Source organism: Cyprinus carpio, chromosome A8, assembly GCF_018340385.1.
Source record: "Cyprinus carpio isolate SPL01 chromosome A8, ASM1834038v1, whole genome shotgun sequence".
NCBI classification, from domain to species: Eukaryota; Metazoa; Chordata; class Actinopteri; order Cypriniformes; family Cyprinidae; genus Cyprinus; species Cyprinus carpio.
The window spans coordinates 4,168,592-4,194,273 of NC_056579.1; the positions used below are offsets into that span (position 1 = coordinate 4,168,592).

Genomic DNA, 25,682 nt, shown 5'->3' on the forward strand with positions numbered 1-25,682 from the left:
CACATGTATGTGGCATGTACCTCTACATGGACAGCGTGTATGTGGGGAAAATAATAGAAACGAAGCAGCGAGAGGCTGCCATCCCGTAGTGTAACCACCACAGCTCTCACCCTTCGAGTGATCAGCAGAGTGTGGACACATGGACAGGCCATCTGTCTGCACACAATCTCAAAGTCATGAATTTGGGTGACCAAACTCTTTATTATACACTATACAAGAGCAGAAATGTACTGAAATAGCTTCAAATGCCACAAAAATAGACCTTGATATCCGTGACCTAGGATTGTGATCATGCAATCATAAGATTTTATTAAAGCGGATAAGAAAAGGAGAGACAAGGACATGTGAGGGCATCACGGAACACTAGCTTTAGGGAAAAACACCACTGAGGATCAGAATTCTTTGGCTTTGCTGTGATTGGCAGACAAGATTACCTCAGCATTGTTGCCATACGATCAGCCTTTGGACATGATATATGCCCTCTGCACCCCACCCATTTTTCTTTCTTTTCTTTTTTCTCTTTCTCGGTTGATCCCAAAGTTTTGAGTCTAGGTGGATTATCCCCTCACAAGGCCACTGACCGCTTCATGTGACCTCACTTTAGCACTATCTGGAGAGTTTGCTTTAGCACATGGGAATAATGTATTGTCAGTCATCGAGGTCTTATGATGGAATGGCATGTGTGAATGACGCTTTGCTTTCCAATACAGTGACGCAAGCAACATTCTCCGTCCTATTTCACAATGCGCATGCGCAACATCAAACTCGCGACCGATGTTTAGAAACAGAAGCAGGATTCTGAAAGCTTGGTAACTAAACACTTGCATATGATTGGTCAGTTTGGACACGTATAATTTTAATTCTTATCTCGGTGTTTTTTGATTAAATGGATAATAATGTTTTCAGCACTATTATTCAGATGTAGAATTCTTGTCCAGAAAACAAAAGTGGAAGCACACTGTTACTTTTCTCAGCGCTGCTAAGCATAGACTAACCACAGTTGTTTGTGATTTACTGAATGAGGATTTTGGAGAAATCATTTTGGTTAAGTAGGTCTATGTCAGGTACTAATCTTTGAAAACTAAGCGAGTTTTAAATATACATGTTGTGATATATGATTGAGACTCGATGGAGGATACAGCTTTCTGTGCCCCCTGCTGGTGTCATATCAACTCATTACCAAGCAACACAACTGGGGCCCAGTGGCGCGACGCGCGCGACGCTGAGCGCTGCGATGTGAGCGTGTGCTTGTCTCTTTAAGAAACACTCCTGTTGCATGAGAGCCTGGTGTTTTTCCACTCTCTCCGTTATTACATGCGCTCGCATATAAGACAGAAGTCGGAGGGAGAGGGCGTAAAGATTGTTTCCCTCGCTTTGTAGCCTCACCAGAAGAAGACAACAGAACAAGACACGGACTCGAGCTATAAATTCCATTGTCAGGTGAGTGACACCTTGCAGGTCAGCGGATGCTGAACTGTATCTTTAAGCGCATCCTTATGTAGCCTACATTTTATTAACGTTTTAAGTACTCGTTTATTTTTGTCTAAGGCAGACGGTCATTTTTAAAATTAAAATATATATTAAATAAAAATAAACCGCACCTTTATGTCTAGACTTTAATTTATTTTTGAATGAACTCATTTATTTTTGTCCAGAACGATACGCGGACTCTGCTTTGAATTGGAAAAAGACTTTAAAATATTTTGCCATTTAACAGTTCTAATTGTAATTTAGTACAAAAACGCAGTTCCTAGAATTCAAGGCTTCTGGCATTGTATTGAAATCTATGCGTCTTAGTTGCTGTGCACAAATTTTTGCCTAAGTGCTCTCGTAGGCTTTTAAAAGCTTAATGTCATTAAATATTAAATGCAATCAATTTATTGTAAATGCACTGTAATTGAATATGAATTGTAAGTGCTGGTTAACAGTGTACCAGTCTAATATAGCCAGCAAAACGCTTGTGACAGCACCCTCAGGACCATCACAGAGCATCGTTCTCTTAGCGCGTGTTTTAACAGCTCAGTAAAAATGTAGGTTAATGTGAATTTATTCTGCACTGCTCGTGCATGTAAACACTGACACCGCCGGAGACACATCAGTCTCAAACCTGTCATGTGAGTTCATGTAACACCGGCACGCGCACAGACACAGTGTAGGTTCTTGGGGCACAGCCAAGATTTGAACTTCTTGTGTCCAGTGGTCTAGTGTGGTAAACGCAAACCCCTCGGTGATAGATATGCACTGGAGATGTAATTGGTTCACAGATGAATGAGAGTTTGAGGCGTGTCCGCACGCGGAGCCTTTTATTGTGGCTCGTGCTATGTCTGTGTTTGTGGTGCGAACTTGCAATATCCTAAAAACTTGTTAAGGGGTTTTATAATCTATTCCGTAGCTGGGGTTTCCAAATTAAACACGCATAGAAAATGCAATTTAATCAAGAGTGCGCGCTGGAGAATTAGGCCACCTGGCAACGCGCGAGCGGAATATTTTTCAGGTTTAATTTTGAGAGCAGACAGATTTAGTTTTATAATGCATGATATGAGATGACCTTGTAGAAACAGTACTTTGCACGCTCTCCTCAAAAAATAATGGGGCATTTAGGGTTAGGGTTGATTCTCAGCTATCAAAGTTCTAAGAACTTTTTGCTAACGTTTTTATTTAGCTACGAAAACGTTATTTCTACGTGTTTTTTAAAATTTCAAAACATCCAGGCCTTTTTTTAATTTTTTTATTTTTTTTTATTAAGAATGCTGCTTCTTGGCTATGTGAACATTCGAGGAACATTCCATTCTGTCATTCTTAAAATGTTATGAAAATGTTACATTCAAATTTAAAACTGCTTTTTGAAAACTGCACAATTTCATTTTTGAAACTGCTATGTGATTTCTGAACGTTTTTTAAACGTTTATTTATTTATTTATTTATTAAGAACGTTTCTTCTTGGTTGTGCAAACAGTAGAGGAACATTCCATTTTATTATTTTGAAAACATTATGAATTTTTTTTTCTCTGTTTTATTTATTTGTTTATTTATTTTTTACATTCTAAATGTCCAGTTTTTTAATCAATTAAGAACATTTCTTGGTTATGTGAACTTTAGAAACATTCATTTTGAAAACGTTATGGGAACGTTACATTGAAATAATCTCTCAATGTTTTAAAACTTTTCCTTTTTTATCTTTATTTATTTTATTTTATTTTTCAGAACATTTTCTCTCAACATAATGAGAAAGTATATCAAATATTGATAATGTTATAAGAGCGTTCCATAAACATTATTTGAAGAATGATTTGTCCTAACATTTAAAAAACATTAGTGAAAGTTATGTGAATGTTACATTTTAGCATGGGTTATGATATTCATGTACAGTACTTCAAAGAATGCCATGCATTACAATGATATGTGGTAAAATATCACAAAAAATACTGTAATATCATTGCATCATGTTTTTTTTTAATCCCTAACCTTGTAACCCCTACAAAGTTGGCATAGTTTTTCCGCTTTATACTTTTAAAGATGAATCATTGTTTGAATGACCAAACATTAGCGTGACATCAGAGTACCTGATCTTCCATTATAGATGATGGCGTTAGATTAAATGTTGTCATTTCAGTTTATAATATCCCATTTGCTTCACCTTAAAGTATAATTGAAGCATTAGACCATCTTTTTATCCCCATTCCACATGCTCTGTGTATTTTAAAACATCCAATTTGTGTTTCAGAGTTAATAGTTGGAGTGTAATTTATAACCTTCACAGCTGAATATCCAGACAAGGTTAAGTTGCAGCTGTCTGTTGTTGTGGCCTTCTGATACATTGTCTTGGCTCTTTCTATTAGGTTTACGCCATTGGTTGATTAAACACGCATTTACATAGCTTTTGTTGATAGTGAGCTATCAGTGTTTATCTGTATGAAGGCTAATGAGAGATCCGGGCATGCTTAGAAGGTCATTACTGGGGTCACGGTTGGAAGAGGCTGATGGTGGCTGAGATAAGCTGAGTTGTGACCCTGCAATATTTCTTTGCTCACGGCCACAAAAACACTGACACAAGGGCATTTGACTAGCACGAGTTTAGCACTCCGACTCTGCTTTTCTGACTCTCTGGTGACCTGGACACACCACTCACATTGCATTTATTGGTGGGGGAGTTATCATCATTATTATCACAAAAAAAAGACAAAACACTTCTTGCTCCACATAAGATAAAATAAAAATTTTTTATTAAATAACTAATAAGTGGAATCTAATTGTTGAAAGAGTGCAAGATTCAGCATCTAATTCAAACTTGAAACAAAGTTTTGTAATTTTGAAAAATGTTCAACAGAGAAACATAGATTGACCCAGGTGACAAATTAGGATTATAAAAACGTAGCAAATTTTTTATTAGAAAAGTTTCTATGATGCTGAAATGTATAGTTTTCTTGTCAAGATAAGAAAGTTTTTTTTTTAAAGGTTACAAAAAAAAAATATATATATATTTTTCTTAACATTTCAACATTGTACTAAATTAATATAGCATCATTTGAACGTTTATTTTTAAGAACATTAAAAAGTCCAGTTTTCTTGTCGTAATTAGAATCATATTTAAAGGTTACAAAAATGTTTCTTAGAACGTTCAAGTACAAATAACATCATAAGGGTATTCCGAGAATGTTGATCTCAGAACGTTTTCTCTCAAAGTTATGAGAACGTATATCAAATATTAATAAAGTTATAAGAATGTTCCATTAACATTACTTTTTTTGTGAGAATGTTTATATAACTGTGAGAATGTTTTGTTAGCTGGGGAATAATTAGTATTTCTAAGTCACAGATCAAATGTAAGTAAATTGCAGCTCAATATGCCCTTAAGGATCATCTCAAATCATGCTGGAGAACATGATCAGCAGGTTTTGAAGAGAGGCAAAGAAAATACTCAAAGTCATGCATTTTCAGCTCAACGTTGCATTCATGTTGTTGTGGTGACAATGTAATTTGTAATGAAAAGAATTAAAAGAGAGAAATGCAAAACAGAAACATTTGAGGATTTACAACCTGCCGTATGGCTTCATCAGAAGGCTAGAAAAGAGGATGTTAATAAGTAATGTGCTGACTTCCTGCTGATAAAAATATAGACACAAAAATGGTATCAAACCCCCCAAACACACAGAGAAAAGGGCTCTGGCCAACTAGGACACATGTAATGAAGTGAGCTGGTTTATCAGCGTCTGTGTGAGTTTCAAACAGGATATCAGACTGTAGAGCTGCCTTCTCAGCTTCCTGCTCGGCCTGAATCTCATTTCGTCTGTATCATTCACACATAGTTGTGTACATGTTAGATTTTGAGGCTTCTGTGTTATTCAAATGAGTCCTAGGAATGTTTTGCATGAGTTGCATGAGCTTTAAGCAGTCAGCATTGAGATTTGCTGATTTTTTTGAAGTCTTGCTTCTAGATCTGGCTTATATAATGGTACAAGCTTTGCACAGTCTCAGTGGATGTGAATTTATATCTCAGATTTTCTGTTTATTTATCTGTTATGAGACTTATTCTATCCTCGTGGGTCTTCATGGCTGTTTTACAGCTCAGTCACTTTAACACACCACTGTTCAGATGTTTGGGGTCTGTTTTTAAAAGAAGTCACCAAGGCTGCATTTATTTGATGAAAAATACAGTAAAAAGTTATATTTTAAAATATTATTACAATTTAAAAGAACTGTTTTCTATTTTAATATATGTTCAAATATAATTTATTTCTGTGATGCAAAGCTGTATTTTCAGCATCATTAGTCCATTCTTCAGTGTCACATGATCTTCAGAAATCATTCTAATATCTAAGAAACATGTCTTTTTATTATTAATATTATTAATTATTAACTACTTCTTCCTATTATTATTAAACAGTTGTGCTGCTTCATTTTTTCAGAATTCTTTGATGAGTATAAAAAATAGCATTTATGAAATAGAAATATTTTGCAACATTATAAATGTCCTTGCTGTCACTTTATTAATTGAATGCATCTTTGCTGAATAAAAGTATTCATTTCATTTGATCGTAGTGTTATCATTCTCAACCCCTTCTCCTCTCTCGTTCTCAGTATGGCACAGAAGGAAAAGTTGCAGTGTCTCAAAGATTTCCATAAGGACACGTTGAAGCCGTCCCCTGGTAAGAGCCCCGGCACGCGTCCCGAAGACGAGGCGGAGGGCAAAGCACCACAGCGGGAGAAATGGGCCAGCAAGCTGGATTTCGTTCTCTCCGTGGCAGGAGGTTTCGTCGGGTTAGGCAACGTTTGGCGTTTCCCGTACCTCTGCTACAAGAATGGCGGAGGTGAGTGTGTTTACATGTGTAATATGACAACAAAATATGTTTGAGGTAACACTCTTTAATCTTTGTGTGCTGTAAATAACTGCTAATGTAACATGCAAACATAATCCTGTGACATTAAAGGGATAGTTTACCCAGAAATGAAACTTCTGTCATCATCTACCCACCCAAGAGTTTCTTTCTTCTGTTGAAGACAAAATAAAATATTTTGTAGAATGTTGTTAACCAAACAGCTGATGGTCACCACTGAATTCCATAGTATGGAAAAAATACCATGGAAGTCAATAGTTTCCTGCAACTGTTTGGTTAACAACAGAATTGTTATTTTTAGGTGAACTATCCCTTTAAAACCTTTGAGCTCACTGCAGATCATTTTGTGTGCAAATCTGTTCCTATTCTAAAAAGGTAGAACAGTGTTTTATAATACCTTTTGACTTTCTGCATGATTTACAAGTTCAAATATTAATATTTGTTCTGTTCTGTGCTAATAAATATTTGTATAAAAACGATCATATACTATATTAACACTATATCAGTACTAAATATAATACTATATTTAGTATTATTTATTCACCATTGTATTTAATATTTACAATTAGCTTTTATTTTATATTTTCAGTTGTAAATTTTATTTTATTTTAATTTTGTTTTGTTCTTTTATTATTTTATTTCTATTTAGTCATTTTTCTACGTTTATTTTAGTTATTTGCCAAGGCAACTTTTTAAAGTTTTTAAAAATTTTTCTTTTGGTGTTTATATTTTGTTTTATTTCAGCTTTATTGCAATTAACAGAAACAATTTTTAATAGTTAACAATAACATAACTGCTTGCAGATTCAATTCCAGTTACACTCTTTCAATAGCATCTGGGACATACCGTTGATTACCATCTAGTATTATTAATATACTATAATATTACCATCATTTTTGCATAATATGCAAAACATGAGAAGCTTGTATTTTTGTTAAAGGGCTTTAATTATTTTAAACAAAAATCTTTATTATTTAAGCTGTAAAATTATATAAATTGTAATTTTAGAGGTAGCATTATTTTTCAAGGTAGAGATGTACAATGCAATTGCATTACTGCAAGTATAATTTTTGTTGTGTTTCTGGTAATTTAACTCCCTTAAATGTGTTTTTCTGTATTATGTGCACCTTCCTTATCTTGTGTTGTGTTTCCAGGTGCATTTCTCATCCCCTACTTCATATTTCTGTTTGGTGGAGGTTTGCCCGTCTTCTTCCTGGAGGTGGCGCTCGGCCAGTTCACCTCTGAGGGAGGGATCACCTGCTGGGGGAAGCTCTGCCCCATTTTCACTGGTGAGACAAATGGATGAGAGAGTGAAGAGAGAGAGGATGAGACAGGTCTGACTTTGATGGTATTTAATGACTCATTGGGTTCAAGCACATTTTAATCAGCATAAATCATATTTCATAATGCTCCCATCCCCCCTACTGGCTATTCATGGTCCCTCTCGGCAGCATGGACCAATAGGCACAGCCGTTACTGAGATGCGCTCTGAGTGTGATTGGCTGCTGATGTGGCTCGTTAAATCATCTTCACTCTGACCTGCTTTCAGCATCTGCTGCGGTTGCTAGGCAACACTAGAAGATGCTGTGTTCTTTTCGATATGTTCGGATTCAGTGTGTGAGCTGATGCTTGTCACTCATACACATGCAGTACATGTGCGTTTAATTCCCCATGATTTGTTTGCTTTGCGCCGCTCTCTGCTTCAGAGTGCTGTGACTAACACCCCGCTCTGCATTTGGACATGTATTCTGATCTCCATGGCAACAGATGTGAGAGGTGACTGAGATGCTTGCAGTGGGATCTCCTCTCAGCTCAGGAGCCAAAACGGAGCGGTTGTGTTGGAACCCGCGATTTGATGAGAAACAACAGGACAGGAGGCGTTTCTTAGAACTAGGGTTTCAATCTTTTAGATTCTATAGACTCCCATCCGAAAATCTAAAAGCAGCTATATACTGTATTTTCATATAAATATATATATATATTCTAATCAAATTGATTTAGTATCTTATTAATCTTTTATTTTAATCTTTTAATCTTTTATTTTATTTTAGCTAAATCTGTTTATTTAATTAGTTTTATTAGTTGATCTTGTTAATTTTTTACATTTTATGATGCATTTCTTATTTTTATTTATTTGAATCACATTTTATTTACTTATTTTTATCAGATTTGTTTAAAACAAATTTTATTATCCATTTAATCCTCTTTATTTATTTATTTAGTTATTTAATCAAATAATTTTAATAAAAAGTATAATTTTAATATTCATTTATTTAAAATTTAATTTTTATTTCTTTATTTTTTACTTATTTATACAACAGCTATATATTCTCATGTAAAAAGACCTGATTAATACTTTAAAATATACAACTTTTTTTATTTATTAAATTGTATTTTTTTATCTGTTTTTATTTTAATTGATTTTATTTATTTTAGTTATTTAATTTTTTTAATTTTATTTTTTAAATTATTTTATAAATTTTTACACTGCTTTCCTTATTTTTTGTTAAACTGAAGTTGAGGTATTTTATCAAATGTATTAATTTTATTGAAGTATTTAGTATTTATTTATTTTAATATTTTTTTTTAGTCTTATTAGTTAGTACAATTTTATTTTTTATGTTTTTATTATTGAAATTATAAAATTTTATTTACTTTAATTATTTTAAATGTATTTTAATAAATTAAATTTATTGAATCAATTATTTATTTTAATAATTTAAATTAAATAATTGTATTTATTTATTTTTTAACATTTTATATAAGCAAATTATTTCAATCAAATATATACATTTATTATTATTTATTTAAATCAAATTAATTAATTTAGTTGGTTTAATTATAAAAAATATTTATTTATTTTATTTTCTTTTTTTACATTTTTTACACTGCTTTTCTTTAAACTTTTCCATAGACCCTCAAGCACTCCCTTTTATTATTTTGGTGCCTGACCTCTATATACACACTTGCACGGGCACGTCGCTCACATGGCTGGGCTGTAATTAGCACATACAGTGGAGATGAGTGATATTTCCTGACGGCGTGAGCCCATTGTCCCCTGTCACACAATGATTATATTCTTAGTCTCACCGACAGCTGACTATTCTCTCATGAACACGCGAGCGCATCTACTGTGAAGTCCTGCTCTTATATACTCAAATACACATTTGGCATTCTTTTGTAAGCTGTCAGAGTGGCTCCTGGCATTGCGGAGTGAGCTTGTGGCACTTTGTATTAATTATAGCATAAAATGGGCATTCAGCCCCTTGACTGCCCTCAACCCTAGAAAAATTAACACCAAAAATAAAATTTCAGACGTAGCCAACAGGTGAAGCTTCATTGGTCTGATAATAGAGCCGCTTCAGCTGTGCTTGACTCATTAACACACAGCAGGGCCCTCAGAGAGAACAGCGGCTCTCTGTCTCATAAAGTCTCACATTGCACTCTGCTAAGATGTGGCTCCTCTCGTCAAGAAGATGCACAATTTGAGGTATCATTCATATCTGTCACACGAAGAGAACAGGTTACATGCAGTGCCAGTAGTGATGCTTGTCTTATCATTTATGACCAGCTCTAGTCCTGGCAGTTTAACGCTTTGATGAGCCGTTGTGTGTTGGTCTGGTTAGTCCATCGGGGCTGTTTCAGGACAGCACTACAGACTGCTGAGAGAACAAGCATCTGCTGACAAGATAGATAGCTGGTTGTCCAATTAACTCTTTCTTTTCTCTTTATAAACCTGAAATGGTGTTCAACCCATTTTATGTGGGAAATACGATGCAGGGAGGGACTTGATTTCATTTATCAGGGTATGGTTACACCAGCTGTGTGCAAGTTAGTTGTTTCACTACTAAATATTTGAGTGCTGATCCACAAAATCCTACATATAAACTAAATATTTAAAGAAGTAGGAGTAACGACTGGAATAAAGAGGCAGATCGATTGAATTTGAACAATGTTGTTGACATTTACAATCATTTATATTTTATAAGAGAGGACATTATATGAAAAATTAATGGCTCTCGAGCAAGAAATCAATCAAAATTAAAGACTTAAATTAAAACATTTAAAAATAAATAAAACAATATAAATATATAAACAAACAAATAAATTAGGGATGCACAATATTATCGGATTAATATCGGAATCAGCCGATGATGGCTTTAAAATGTAAATATTGGCATCAGCCCGATATGAAAAATTATACCGATATGTCTTGCCGATAAGAGGAATATGTTAACTCATAGTGTGTTAGCGATTAGATCACGTCAGCAGTGTGGCTCATTCTTAAAGTAAAGTTTTGCGTGAATGGTGATTAGATTCACTGTTTTGGATCGCTGCATTTAAACTGACAATGCACTTACAGAACGATGCGTTAGGTGTGTGATAGAACAGTTATAGTGTGCAGCAGCAGCAGAAACAACAGCCTCACCCGGTCCTAATGCCCGTTCCGTAAGGCATTTTATTTCTGTAGGGGGCGCTGTTGGCCTACTTCTAATAAAATGAAAGCAAAATACACAAATAATATTTAGACTGTTTCTGATTAAATACAGCAGTAATTGAGTATGTTTTGATTTAAAGGTCAGAAGCTATAGCTTACATGAACAAAAAAAATCACAAACATGACACTTAAATTCAATAATTTCATATATTCTGATTTATACATTAATGTGTAATATGTTAGATTTTTTAAAACATATTATGAGCTCTAAATTTTCAAATTAAAAATAATTATATATCGGTATCGGCATCGGCTATTGGCCAAAATGAGCTGAAAATTATCGGCATATCAGATATCTGCAAAAATCCAATGTCGTGCATCCCTAAAATAAATACATATATACATCAAATGAAAGCAAATAAAGGTAAAATTTTCCAGTTTGTTGTAGTAGTATTTATTTATTTCCTTCTTTCTCTTGGCCAATATTAGATACATTTATTATTTACATATTTAAATATACTATTTAGACTACAATATAGTTTATACTGTTAATTTTTTTAACTGCTGTTCAAATGTTTCTTGAGCAGCAAATCAGCATATTAAAATGATTTCTGAAGGATCATGTGACACTGAAAACTGGAGTAATGATGCTGAAAATTCATCTTTGCAACTTAGGAATAAATTACATTTAAAAATATATTCAAATAGAAAATTGTAGTAATATTTCATAATATTTGTGTTTTTACTGTATATTTGGTGCAGCCTTGGTGAGCATGAGATTCTTCTTTCAACCACTAACTTTTGAATGGTAGTGTAAATAAATTTATATATGATATAATTTATATATATTTAGATACAAAATGATTTATATAAATACATTTATATATAATTATAATAAAAGTAAACCAGATCTGTGTTTTAGGAACGCAAATATGGGGAGTTGTGCTTTCGTATTGACTTGTATTCTGTATGCTTTAGGAATCGGCTACGCCTCGATCGTGATCGTGTCCCTGCTGAACATCTACTACATCGTGATCCTGGCGTGGGGTCTGTACTACCTGCTGCAGTGTTTCCAGCACGAGCTGCCCTGGGCTCGCTGCAGGCACAGCTGGAACACCGGGAACTGCGTAGAGGACACCGTCCGCAAGAACAAAACCCTCTGGCCCTCCACCAACCTCACCTCGCCGGTCACCGAATTCTGGGAGTGAGTATCGAGCGCGTAGGAGTGTCGTCCTGAGGGTGTGTGTGCAGGACAGATGCTCTACGCTCATCCTCATCACTCTGATATCGCCTGCAGGCGGAACGTCCTCAGCATCTCTTCAGGGATCGACGAGGTCGGTGGTCTGAAGTGGGAGCTGGCGCTGTGCCTGCTGGCCGTCTGGATCATCTGCTTCTTCTGCATCTGGAAAGGAGTCAAATCCACCGGCAAGGTGAGGAAGAGGATGAGAAAAGTCCAGCAAAATGTCATTAGCAGGGGTGTAACAGCCATTTAACTTTTACACTCTCAGAAAAAAAGGTACAAAAGTGTACGTTTTGTAAAGGTACCGCCCCAGTGACAGCTTTTGTACCTTTTTTTCTGAGAGTGCAGGAATATCTAAGTTGGTCCCCCCACATTTTGGTCATTATATTTTAATAGTGAAAAATGTAGCCGACTGCATAAAATGACTCGGCAGAAGCCAAGTGGTTGTTGCTGGCCTTTCATTAAATCAGACAGGAATACTTAATATTAATATTCATAAGTCAAGATGACTTCCCCAATTTTCGGTTAGTTTCTTACTACGTGTTTGATTACAGAAGTAACTAAGAATGACCAAAATTCAGATATTTTTAATGACAGTACTGTATAATTTATATGATATTATATTACCTATTGTAACAGGAAGTAAGCAAGATGAATAATAAGAGTAAATATCTTTTGATCCTTTTTTTGAAGCACACTAGCAATCCATTCTGTGTGTGTTTCTTAAATAAGACCCAAATATTGCGCACTTTCACAAGCCTTCCTTTCAGAGTTTGTGGCACTCAGTGGGTTTCATTTGTGAATATGGCTTGCTTTATGTAGGTGTATAATTATTTTATATTCATAATGGAAATCCACAAGCCCTTCTGGCCTCTTCTCGGTCTGTCTGTAGGTGGTCTATTTCACAGCGACGTTTCCTTTCCTCATGCTGATTGTGCTGCTGGTTCGCGGTGTGACTCTGCCTGGTGCTGCCGAGGGCATCAAGTTTTACCTTTACCCCAATCTGACCCGCCTCAAAGATCCTGAGGTATTGAGAAAGACGGAAAGAAGTCGTTGTGCATTGCTGTTTTTCATTTGATGGTAATGTGATGTAGCAAACTGAAATCTCTGTCTCTGTGGACTGATGTAGGTGTGGATTGATGCAGGCACTCAGATCTTTTTCTCTTATGCTATTTGTCTTGGTGCAATGACATCACTGGGAAGCTACAACAAGTACAAGTATAACTGTTACAGGTGAGGACTCGCATGTTTTTATATTAATATTTATATGCTGTCTATTTATTGTACAGATATTGTGTGTGTGTGTGTGTGTGTGTGTGTGTGTGTGTGTGTGTGTGTGTGTGTGTGTGTGTGTGTGCGTTCAGGGACTGCATGCTGCTCGGATGCCTGAACAGCGGTACCAGTTTTGTGTCAGGCTTTGCCATCTTCTCCGTCCTGGGGTTCATGGCTCAGGAGCAGGGCGTGGCCATCGCCGATGTGGCCGAATCAGGTAATGCTCAGGGTCAAAGGTCACCAACCTGCTCACACAGAACTCTTGGAATGAGAGGGAGAAAGATCATTTATGGTTGTCATTGATGTTATATCAAGCTCTTTCAACAGCATTTGGGACACCTTGTCAAATATTTAAATTATTCTCTCAAAAAACAGCATTATGTATAATTGTATAAGTATATTGTATATGTATAAGTATCCATGTGCATACTATGTGAAAGTTATCTCATTTTATGCAGTTCTGTTAACATATGTATAAAGACTATAGCCTATTAACTTGTATAATATTTAAAAAATATAATATAACTCACAAATATAAGCCCTGTTGCTACATGTATGATATATACATATATATACACATGTACACTAAGGTGCACATAAGTTTTCAGTCTGGAGATTTGGTTTGGTGCTTACACTGCACATAGTGAGAGCCATTAAATATAACTATAAAAATTAAATTAATAATAGTAATAATAATACTATTGCACTTTATTTAGTTTTTTTTTTTATAAATTAAATAATAAACAAAATAGTTAAATAAAAACTGAGTATTAAAAATACAATTATTTTATAGTTGTATATGCAATGCAAAAATTTTTACAATGCTATATATATATATATATATATATATAAAAATTTATTTTTCATATACATTTTCAGAATTTCCAATTATTTTGGTGTGTTGTTTAGTGCTGCTGAGTGAAGCGCATCAGTGAATTAAATCAGTCTGTTTTTCATTTTGCTGTGAAAATGGCAGCTCATAGCCTGGATTTATTCATTTGTTTTGAATGGAAATCTTACAGTATTACAATTAGTCGATCTGAAACAGCGATTGTGCATTAACAGCTTTCAACCATGTGTATATATATATATATTATTTGATATATAATCTATAATGAACATTTTATATATATATATATATATATATATATATATATATATGTGTGTGTATATATATATTTTTACATATTTACATATTCATATAAGACGTTCTCTTCGCTTTCTTTGTGACAGTGTGTGTATTGTGTCATGTGATAAGCTTTTCTTTACGACGTGCCTTTATTTCTGTGTTTCCCAGGTCCTGGTCTGGCCTTCATTGCGTATCCAAAGGCCGTCACAATGATGCCACTGCCCACGGTCTGGGCCATACTTTTCTTCATAATGCTTCTGCTGCTGGGCCTAGACAGTCAGGTTAGATCGACACACACAACACACACCTACACTTCCCGCTGCAATTCATTTTTTAATTTTTGGGTGAACTATTTCTTTAAGACAAACTAACCACTGAAACGTAATTGTAAACTCCATTAAGTCTCCCGAGCTATGAAGACGTAACCTCTGAGTAATAAAATCATCCTCTGGGTGGTGTGACATATGAGTGTCCTGGTATTGGAATGAAAGACTGCAAACACTGAGATGGTGGTTATGCCAACAGATCATAACTTTACAACATATCGCTCAGTCCTGATGTGAAACATCATCTCTCTGTGACTGTGTGCCAGCGGTGAGGAATTACGCCGCTAGATTTTGGGCTGCTTCCCACAAACACACCTCCTCACTCACATATGACGAGACGCTGAAGGTATTCCAGTCTCATATGACCTGCTGAAAAGCCAACGTGTGGCGGATCACATTTACTTTTGCGTATGTGTGTGTAAAATTACACCTACATCACACACACACACACACACACACACACACACACACACACACACACACACACACACACACACCAGCAAACACACTGAGAGCAACAATGGTGTGGATATAAATAAGGATGCCATTATTATGAATGTTTTTCACTCTCCAGCAGGCAATGAAAAGATTTATAATCCCTCAGACTGTGTGTTGAAGCACGAATGTTTTGATTTTCCACAGTTCAGGGTATAATGTCACCATTGTCTGTTCTTAGATGACTTCAAGAGGCATGCAGTGTTTTTTGAGAAAATGTTTGTTAGTGATGTTTATTTAATGTTTTGGTTGTTTAATCAGGGATAATCATCGTAAAGTTTTTTTTTTCAGTCCTCATACACAATTTCACAATAATTATACATTATTTTACTAGTTCCACTGACGTCAGTGAGTTTGCGGCTGTATCTATCATCTTTGTCAGCACGCTGGTTGAGGAGTTAACACAAACCATAACAATAAAAACTTTTTCAAACCAGAAACCATGGGTCGATAAATCAGTCCGGGCAGCGGTGAATGCGGGGCTCGTGTCGGGAGACATGAGCGGATACAAAACTGCCTGTTACGCTCTCCGACGTGCTGTGAGAACCGCTAAACAACAGTACAGAGAACGACTGAATGACTCCAGGCGCATGTGGCAGGGACTGAGAACTATCAGTTCTTTTAAAAGTAAACCCTCCGTTGCGGTGAGTGCTGACTCTTCACTAGCCAACGAGCTGAACACCTTTTATGCACGATTTGAAGCGAACCGCTCTGGCGATATCAACAGTCTGCCGACGTGCACAGAGGAGAAGAACAGCTACGTCAGTGACGCGTGCGCAATCACTGTATCGGAGGACGAGGTTCATCGAGCTCTGAAGCATGTGAACATCAGGAAAGCGGCTGGCCCAGGCAGGATTTCCAGTCGTGTATTGAGATCATGTGCCGATCAGCTGGCTGGATTGTTTACGTCCATCTTTAACGAGTCCCTTGCTCAGTCAGCTTTGAAAAGTCTATCATCATTCCTGTACCAAAAACCAACAGTCCATCTTGCCTAAATGATTATCGACCAGTGGCACTCACATCGCTAATTATGAAGGTTTTTGAAAAGCTTATCAAGAACACCATCTGCTCCTCTATCCCTAACAACATTGACCCACTCCAGTTTGCCTATCGCCCTAATAGGTCTACCGAGGATGCTGTGTCCCATCTCCTGCACGCCACTCTCACCCACACCGACAGCAATAAAGAGAACTATGTGAGGCCGCTGTTTATAGATTATAGGTCAGCCTTCAACACTGTAGTCCCCCACAATCTGGTCTCCAAGCTCAGAAACCTGGGACTGAATGCCCCACTCTGTGACTGGGTTCTTGATTTCCTTTCATGCAGACCTCAGGTAGTGAGGGTGGGTCAGACCACCTCCTCCAACATCATCACCCTGAGTACAGGAGCCCCACAAGGATCTGTTCTGAGCCCGCTGCTCTATTCGCTCTACACATATGACTGTGTGTCCTCTCACACCTCCACTTCTGTCATCAAGTTTGCAGATGATACAGTGGTGATGGGCCTCATCTCCAACAACTATGAAGCTGTCTACCTTGATGAGGTAAAGAGTCTGACATCATGGTCCCAAACATACTGTCTCTTTCTGAATGTCAGCAAAACCAAGGAGCTGGTTGTGGACTTCAGGAGGAGGCAGCAGCGGATCTACACCCCACTCTTCATTAACGGGACCCCAGTGGAGAGAGTGAGCAGCTAAAAATTCCTTGGTGTACACATTTCTGAGGACCTGACTTGGACTAACCACAGTCAAGCTCAAGTTAAAAAAGCAAGACAACGACTGTACCATCTGAGACTCCTGAGAAAATTCACGGTTTCCTCTAGAATCCTGAAAACGTTCTATATCGGGGCTATAGAAAGTATATTGACTCAGTGCATCTCATCATGGTATGGAAACAGCTCAGCCCAGGATCGTAAAGCCCTGCAAAGAGTAGTGCACTCCGCTGAGCGCATCTCCAGAACATCTCTCCCCTCTCTACAAAACATCCACACCAGGAGATGTAAATCTAGGGCTGTAAAGATCCTCGAAGACTCCACCCACCCTGGAAACCCACCGTTTCATCTGCTACAGTCAGGCAGACGCTTCTGCAGTCTGATGGCAAAAACGGAGAGGCTCAGGAGGAGTTTCTTCCCTCACGCTATCAGACTACTACACCATGGACATTAAACACACTGCACTTTAGAGACTCTGGTAGTGTAGGGTTACCCAATAACTCTCTGCACACTGCACTTTTTTATGACACCTAACTATGCAACTCATCTGCACATTGTTTACATCTCTGCACATCATCTGTGTAGCAGTTCTTGTGGCATCGCTACACAGCATCTGTGTAGTAGTTTAATATATTGTGTATATTTCATTATTTGTATTTAATTATCTTTTTATTTGATTTTTTTATTATTATTATTATATTTTTTATATATTTCATTATTTGTATTTAATTCTTATTTTTTATTTTTATTTTTATTTTTTTCTCCTTATTTTTACAGATATTTCATTATTTGTATTTAATTTTCTCTTATTTTTTTGCACAGTCTAAAAAGAGTATACCAGACCTACATTTCACTGCTTGTTGTATGTCATATAACTTGTACGTGACAAATAAAATCTTGAATCTTGAATAATAATTTTAAAAAAATATAGTCTGAAGCCTTATTTTACTTACCCTTTTTTTTTTTATAAGAAGCGTCAATACTAAATGTAACCTAAACTAAACAATACAAAAAACAAAACAGTTACTTAAAGGAATGAAAATTTGCTGAAAATGTACTCGCCCTCAGGCCATCGAAGATGTGAAAGAGTTTGTTTCTTCATTGAGAGTTCAAACAGCTTCTAAAAACCTCCCAATGATCCACGTGACTCCAGTCCATCAGTTAACATCTTGTGAGTGAAAAGCTGCGTGTTTTTAAGAAACAAATCGATTAAGACATTTTAACTTTAAACCATCACTTCTGGCCAAATACAAGTTCATAATCCATAATAACACTTTCTCATGTAATGCAATATGCTAAACAGTCATTAAAACACAGAAAATCAATGGCAATCTGTAATCATGATGAAATGACAACACGGTCATTTCTAACAGTAACTAATACCGCAGTTCATATATCATGTGCTGTTACTGCAAGAGCTCAGGCTTGAGCATGGATGGGTTTAACATTTTTAATGTTTATGCATTTTAAAGTTTGCTAAGTTTAAATGTTATTATCACATTTTTGTCAACTAAAATTATATGCCTACATCAAAATGCAAAAACGATGAATCTATGAAAACAAAAACTGTAAAAACTAACAATGCTGTACTGGTAGTCACTGCATTTATCCAGTGTATCACATGACTTCTGCTTCACAAACATTGCTATTGTCCAAATCACATCACTTCTCATGGTTGCACTGTTCTGTAAATCACACATCTTTATAACTGTATTGTCACACCAGGCCTTAACCAGGCACAACATCATACAGCAACAAGTGACAAAAGCTCTCTATTCAAGATTTATTGTATCCAGACAAACACAACAAGTGACCAGTGACAGGTCATTACAGCAGCTTATAAATGTTTTTCAGTAAGCACACAGTTTAAGTCACAAGTACTCACCAGTGTTGTTATTATCTATAACCAAAAAAAAAAAAAACAAATATAAATTTAACAAATTAAATTAACTGAAATAAGCTAAAATAAAATTAAATATAAATATTAGATGAAAAACCAAAGAAAAACTAAAATGACATAGAAATACATTTCGACTAAATAGAAATATTTTAAAAAGTAATAAAATTAACAAAAGCACATAACAAAATTACTAAAATTAAACTGAAAACTGAACATGTAAAAATATAAAAGTAAACTACATGAAATAGATAATTTTAAGTTGAAGTACTAAAATGGCTAAAATAATGAAATAATTAATTTATTATTATTATAAATGATATAAAAATAAGCTAAAAATTACAAATGCACTAAACCTAAAATGAAAATGAAAACTAAAAATATAAAAATATGTAAACTAACTAAAACCAGTAAGTTGAAGTACTTAAATTACAAAAATGTATAAATAAAGGTTAAAAAGAGAAAAACAAATAAAAAGTAATAAAAGCACTTAAACTAAAATTAAAAAGAAAACTGAAAATAAAACAAATGATAGAAATATTAATAAATACTACACTCTCAGAAAGAAAAGTTATAAAAGCAGTCACTGGGGTGGTACCTTTTCAAAAGGTATACTTTTGTACCTTTTAGGTACTAATATGGACTCTTTAGGTACAAAAGTTGTGCCTTTTGAAAAGGTACCACCCCAGTGACAACTTTTGTACCTTTCTTTCTGAGAGTGTACAGTGGTACATAAATAATTGTCAAATAGCACTGGTACTTCTTGAATCTATTTTTTCTGCCATCAGTTTGTGGAAGTGGAGGGTCAGATCACCTCTCTGGTGGACCTGTACCCATCCCTCCTAAGGAAGGGATACCGGAGAGAAATCTTCATCGCTGTGATCTGCCTCATCAGTTACCTGCTGGGACTCACCATGGTCACTAAAGTAAGAGAGGGCGAGACGGAGGAGTGTGTTGTATTGATTCGGGGTGTGTGAATGCTGAATGTGTGTCTGTCTCTCTCAGGGTGGCATGTACGTCTTCCAGCTGTTTGACTACTACGCCGCCAACTTCACCACTGTGTGCCTTCTCTGGGTTGCATTCTTTGAATGTGTTGCAGTAGCCTGGGTTTACGGTAAGTGCTCACTAGTGCTCGACTTTTCTACTTCACCACTATAATAAAAGTATACAAACTCTTAAAATCAGGGAATTTCTACTTATTTTTTTCAAGAAAAGAAATCTAGCAATCATATTTTAATTCATTTGGTATTATAGAAATATATAATTTATAGAAAAAGATATTTTATAATAACCGAAGGCTTTTTATTTGAATTCAGTTTTGCTTTCATTTCTTTTTTATTGTAATTTTGTTTAACTTTTTCTTAAATTTTTCTCTTAATTATTTAAGAAAAAAAGTTAATTCAGATTATAATACATTCTATAATATATGTATTTTAAAAAAACTGTTCAAATCAGTGAATTTCTACTTTTTTAAGGAAATAAATATTTCAATCATATTATAATTCATTTGTATACATTTGATGGCAAATTGAGAATTATTTAAGAATTGTAATTCCTAATATATAAACATTTTAAACATTTTAAAATTTCCTTTATATGCTCTACCATTCAAAAGGTTAGGGTCAACTTGATTTTTTTTTTTAAGAAACTGATCATTTTATTCAGCAAGGATGCTATAAATTTAAAATTTAAAATGACAGTAATGTTACAAAAGATTTCTATTTCAAATAAATGCTCTTGTTGGTTGCTAGGCAGAATGAATTCCTAATTTAAATTTTCAATTGTAATAATATTTCACATTATTACTGTTTTAACTATATTTTGATCAAATAATGCAGCCTTGGTGCGTATAAGTGACTTTCAAAAGCATTTAAAAATCTTACTTCCCCAAGGTTTTTGAATCCTGGTGTATTAATATACACCAGATCTCATGGATGTATTAATATAAAACATGCTCAGATACACAAATCATCATAAAAATCAAGGTATTTGACTGTGAATGTGACCATAAAAGAGTCATGTGATAAAACACTGTACACAATCATAAACACACACTATATGCACTACTATTAAACGGGTGTCTCTTCAAAAACTGTGGTCACTTGTGTTTACAGCATAAATCCTGAGCTCATTTGTAGCGTCATGCCTCTGAAGATCTTTGCATTAAGCTCATTAATGTTGCTCAATCAAGAGTCTAACTATGTTTGCTGAGATTAATCTTATGTAATCTTATTTAGTCTTATATAATCACATCAGTCCTCTGGGCTTATTTCAGATCTCTATTTTCCATCCTGAGTGGCCCCACATGAAATCTGCATACTCTTCCTCATGTTTTCAGTGTTGAAGGTTCGGAAAAACCCAGTAAAAAAAAAAAAAGAAGAAAAAAAAAAAAAAAAAAAGATCACACAAATCTTGCCTGCATGTGTGCGTTTGCAGGGGCTGATAATTTCTACGATGCTATAGAGGACATGATCGGCTACAGACCCAACAGCTGGATGAAATGGAGCTGGATGCTGATCACACCCGTGCTTTGTGTTGTAAGTGTGCAAACACAGTTCATGCTTGAGAAATATGTCCAGCAGCAATGGTTTGTGTTTATTCCCATATTTCCATTTCAGGGTTGTTTTGTCTTTTCATTGGTGAAATACAAGCCGCTCACCTATAACAAGTTCTACAAGTATCCTGATTGGTCCATTGGATTGGGTTGGGCTCTTGCGCTGACTTCTATGATATGCATCCCGATGATGATCATATATTTTTTTATTAGAAAATCATCCAATCAGACGGCTCGCTGATAGAGGTGAGATATTCATGAATTGCACGTAAAAGACTTCAAACATACAAATCTATTGGCATTTTGATCATATATTTTTTTATTAGAAAAGTACAATATATCTGACAATAGGATGATTCTTAAATTAGGGCAAAACCTTTGTGTCTCCAAGGATGATTTAAAAAAATGGTTTTATAGAAAAAAATTGTCTAGGAATTCTACATATAAAAAGTATTTTATAGAAATACAGTAGTTCTAGATTCAAATGATATATTATAAATTAATGCTTTTTATTTTAATTTATTTTAATTTAATTTTTTTAACTAATAATTTTAACTTGTTCTAATAATTTCTATTGGTTAAAAAAAAGTTGATTGGCTTTTCTTTATTTTGCTTCCTCTATAATAAATGAAAAAAATCTGTGAACTATCATTTTTTTGAAAGCGATTTGTCAATCATATTTTTAATGAATCTGGTATTGCATACACAGATATATTTTAGAAAAACTGTCATTCTCATTTTAAAGGTTTTTATTAAGATTTATTTGATTTAATATATATATTTATATATATATATTTATTTATTTATTTTTTTTTTAAAACAGCTAATTCAGAATTTTCTGTCCCCTCAATACTAAATGTGTATAAAAAAATTCTATTCTAGTTTTCTATTTTAATTTTAATTGTAAAATGTCTTTAAAATTTGAGAAAATAAAAAGTTAATTCAGGCTTCTTTTTTTACTTCCCCTCTACAATAATTTTTTATTTATTTTTTTTTTTTTAACTTAAAATCTATGAATTTCTACTTTTTTAAAGGAAAGAAATCTAACAATCATATTTTTTATTAATTTGGTATTGTTTAGATATTGGTTTTCATACTTTTTTTTATTTATTTTTTTATTTTTTTCAAAGTGAAGTGAAAGTCGTGACATTTGCCAAGTACGGTAACCAATACTCAGAATTGGTGCTCTGCATTTAACCCATCCAAGTGCACACACACAGCAGTGAACACACACCGTGAACACGTCAATGCTGTTCACACTTACTCTAAAACAAAAAAAGGTTCTTTTTAAATAGGTTTATATGATCAATCCATGATTTCACTTCTGGGTCATAAAATCTGCTATTGTCTTAAAATCTGTCACTGCATTTGTAATTTTTAATAATAGTCTTGAAAACATCCTCAAATCAATGAATGCGTTGTGTTCAGCGGATCAAAGCCGTGGCGGCGCCGGTTAAAGGAGGCGCAAGCTCTCGTCCGAAGGAGTACAGCCAGAAGAACAGCGAGCTGCTTCACCCGCTGGACCCCAACGGCATCCACGCCTTCACCAAACACAGCCACACCCTCGTAGAAACTACTATGTGAGACTCTCTGAGAGAGATTCCCGTATTCTCCCGCTCCTGTCCTCTCCTATGGGAGATCCCGTTTTCCTGTTGTCCCGCTCCATTCCCCTCTCTCACTCTGCACTAGTGTGTTTTAATGAAATGATCTTACATCAATATATCTTTTTTGCATTGTAGGATTTGTATTCTGATTGTAATCAATGGTATTAGCATTAATGCTGATATTGTAATAACCTGATGTGAGCTTTAGCCGTCTGGGGCGGTTTGTTTAATCTGTAGTGCAGTGTTTCACATTAAACCACATCCTAAGCAGGAACGACACAGGATTTACTGCTCATCACATTATGATTTCTTTCATATTTTAGAATTTTGATCCTAAAGAGTCACAATAAGACATTTTTCTTTCTATTTTGGTCTTGTCACTCTGAATAGCCCCGCCCACAACATATATATATTATTTTATTTACATTTTCTTAAAATTTCTCTTATTTTTATATTATTTTTAAGTGAATTCAGACTTTTCTACTTTCCTTCAATAATACATTTATTTAAAAGACTTAAAATCAGGACATTTCTACTTTCTTCAAGAAAAGATATCATTTAATTTATTCAGATTTTAATTCATTTGATTATGAAAAAAAATTTTTTTTTCAGTTTTAGATTAACTGTGAATGTTGTTCACATAAAATCTTGAACAAAATTTAACAATAGGTTTATAATATCATCAATAATTTCAAGGTTTGGGTCATAAAAATAAATATAGGCTATTATAATAAATTCTACCATTGCCTTATTTTTATAATAGTCTTTAATATTAATTCATTCACTCAAATAAATGAGTGCAATTGTTCCAAAATTCTGCTCCGCATAGATTTACATACATAAACCATCGCTTTTATTCTAATTATGTTGCTTTGCATTGCATCTTACCTTGTATGATGACTTTTATTGTGTCGCACCTGGTAAGGATGCAATTCATCAGCAGAGAGTGACTTTTAGCTTCATTTGTAGGAAAAGTTTTACTGTAAAACAGCAACGAGCTAAATGTGACACACTACATTATGATGTCCGTCAGTGGTTGTGGCAGTAACTCTTGTTCGATGAGGTTCTTAAATGTTCTCTGTCTTGAAGAAAAATGAATGTACCTCCGCTTTGGGCGGACGCTGTGCACAGACATGCACACACACGCACGCACGCACACACACACACACACACACACACACACACACACACACACACACACACACACACACACACACACACAAACCTTAATGCTCTGTCCTTTCGCTCTCCTTGAACCATAGTGATCACTGCCATCGCACACACCGAGCGACTGAGTTCCTCTAACACTGTAGGCAGCTGTGTTCACTAACATAAGTATCATTTGATGCACTATTATAAGCATCATTTACTGTGAGATGATCTGAGAGCTGATGATTATCAACACCACGCAGGGCCATTTGGCAGCACCTTACTAGCTGTTCATGTATAGCGGGGTCCGAAAATCTGAGAATGATATATATATATATATATATATATATATATATATATATATATATATATATATATATATATATATATATATATATTCCTTTTATTTAAATTTCCTAAATGTTATTGTTTTAAAGAAAAGTTAATTCAAACTTTTCAAATGATTCCTCACTTGAATAAATTCATTAAAAACCTGTTAAAGTCAACAATTTTCTACTTTTCTTGAAGAAAATAAATTTATCAATCATATTTTAATTCATTTGGTATTGCATACATTTTTATTAAAGACTATTATTTAAGAATTAATAAAAAATCTATTTTTTAGATGTTTTATTTTATATTCAATGCTTTTTGTTGTTGTTGTTTTAGATTAATGTTAAAGAGCCCTGCACATGAAAAGCATGCAAAAATATGTATTGTGAATTAAGAATTTTTTCCCTTGTTTTAGTCAAATCATATCCACAAATTAATCCGTTCCCTCATTTTAATTAAATCAAAATAGGGAATGCATTAGTACAACGTGACCACAATTTACTAAAATAAGGGAATTAATTAAGTTGTGGGAACAATTTCTTAATTCGGGAACACGATTGAACTAAAACGAGGGAATATGTTCCCAAATATTATGTGCAGGGCTCTGTATGAATTGTGTATATATTCATTTTTCGGATTGTTTTCATTTATGAATTATATATCAGCATAATAATTTGAGGAAAAAGCTGACATGAACAAAACCTGATGAGCATTTTGTGCTTCAGTGGACTGTCTGTACAAAGAGTCACATGATCAATGTCACTAATTCTCTTGCATTGGACTAGTGACCTAGAAATAGTGCGGAATTGTATTTTTATTTTATTCCAATCAAAATCATCAATTTTGATTCCCAGGCATTTCAGACGTTTGAGAGCCACTGTATATCACATGATTCGGCACAGCCAAACTCGCTCATGTTCATCAGACCATCAGCTGTCAGAATGGACGCAGGAGACCTGGGCTTTATGTCTTGCACAGAGACACTCTCTGGCCTCTCTTTAGCCTTAAAACCTCCAAATATTCAAGCTAATCACCAACAGCAAAGAACTGCCCCTCATAATACTTCTGCATCCTTTACCTTCGACCACCCTCCATAAATACTGTCCCCTCTAACCCCAGCAACTCTGTACCCATCTGCCCTTTGACCCCTGAACCCTTCTAGATTTAGCTAAACCCTCGGACCCGTTTCCACCCATCTTC

The 25,682-nt window shown here is 34.9% G+C and overlaps 1 protein-coding gene across 1 annotated transcript; it reads left to right on the top strand.

The window, feature by feature from the left end:
• The first annotated feature begins 1,231 nt into the window (after nt 1-1,231).
• LOC109112133 (sodium- and chloride-dependent taurine transporter-like) lies at nt 1,232-24,165 on the top strand. The gene is made up of 14 exons (XM_042761667.1): nt 1,232-1,440; nt 6,079-6,308; nt 7,490-7,624; nt 11,752-11,977; nt 12,071-12,203; nt 12,906-13,040; nt 13,143-13,246; nt 13,378-13,502; nt 14,583-14,695; nt 19,631-19,768; nt 19,848-19,956; nt 21,279-21,379; nt 21,461-21,642; nt 22,825-24,165. Exons 2-13 carry the CDS (start codon nt 6,080-6,082, stop codon nt 21,635-21,637), a joined length of 1,725 nt encoding a protein of 574 aa, XP_042617601.1. The 5' UTR covers nt 1,232-1,440; nt 6,079; the 3' UTR covers nt 21,638-21,642; nt 22,825-24,165.
• The last annotated feature ends 1,517 nt before the right edge of the window (nt 24,166-25,682 follow it).

What these genes read in the sequence shown, in the direction of transcription:
- LOC109112133 (XM_042761667.1), top strand. Translation starts at nt 6,080, where the DNA reads ATGGCACAGAAGGAAAAGTTGCAGTGTCTCAAAGATTTCCATAAGGAC. An exon ending in TACAAGTATAACTGTTACAG is followed by an intron (nt 13,247 to 13,377) that starts GTGAGGACTCGC and finishes GTGTGCGTTCAG; the next exon opens with GGACTGCATGCTGCTCGGAT. An exon ending in TGCAGTAGCCTGGGTTTACG is followed by an intron (nt 19,957 to 21,278) that starts GTAAGTGCTCAC and finishes GTGCGTTTGCAG; the next exon opens with GGGCTGATAATTTCTACGAT.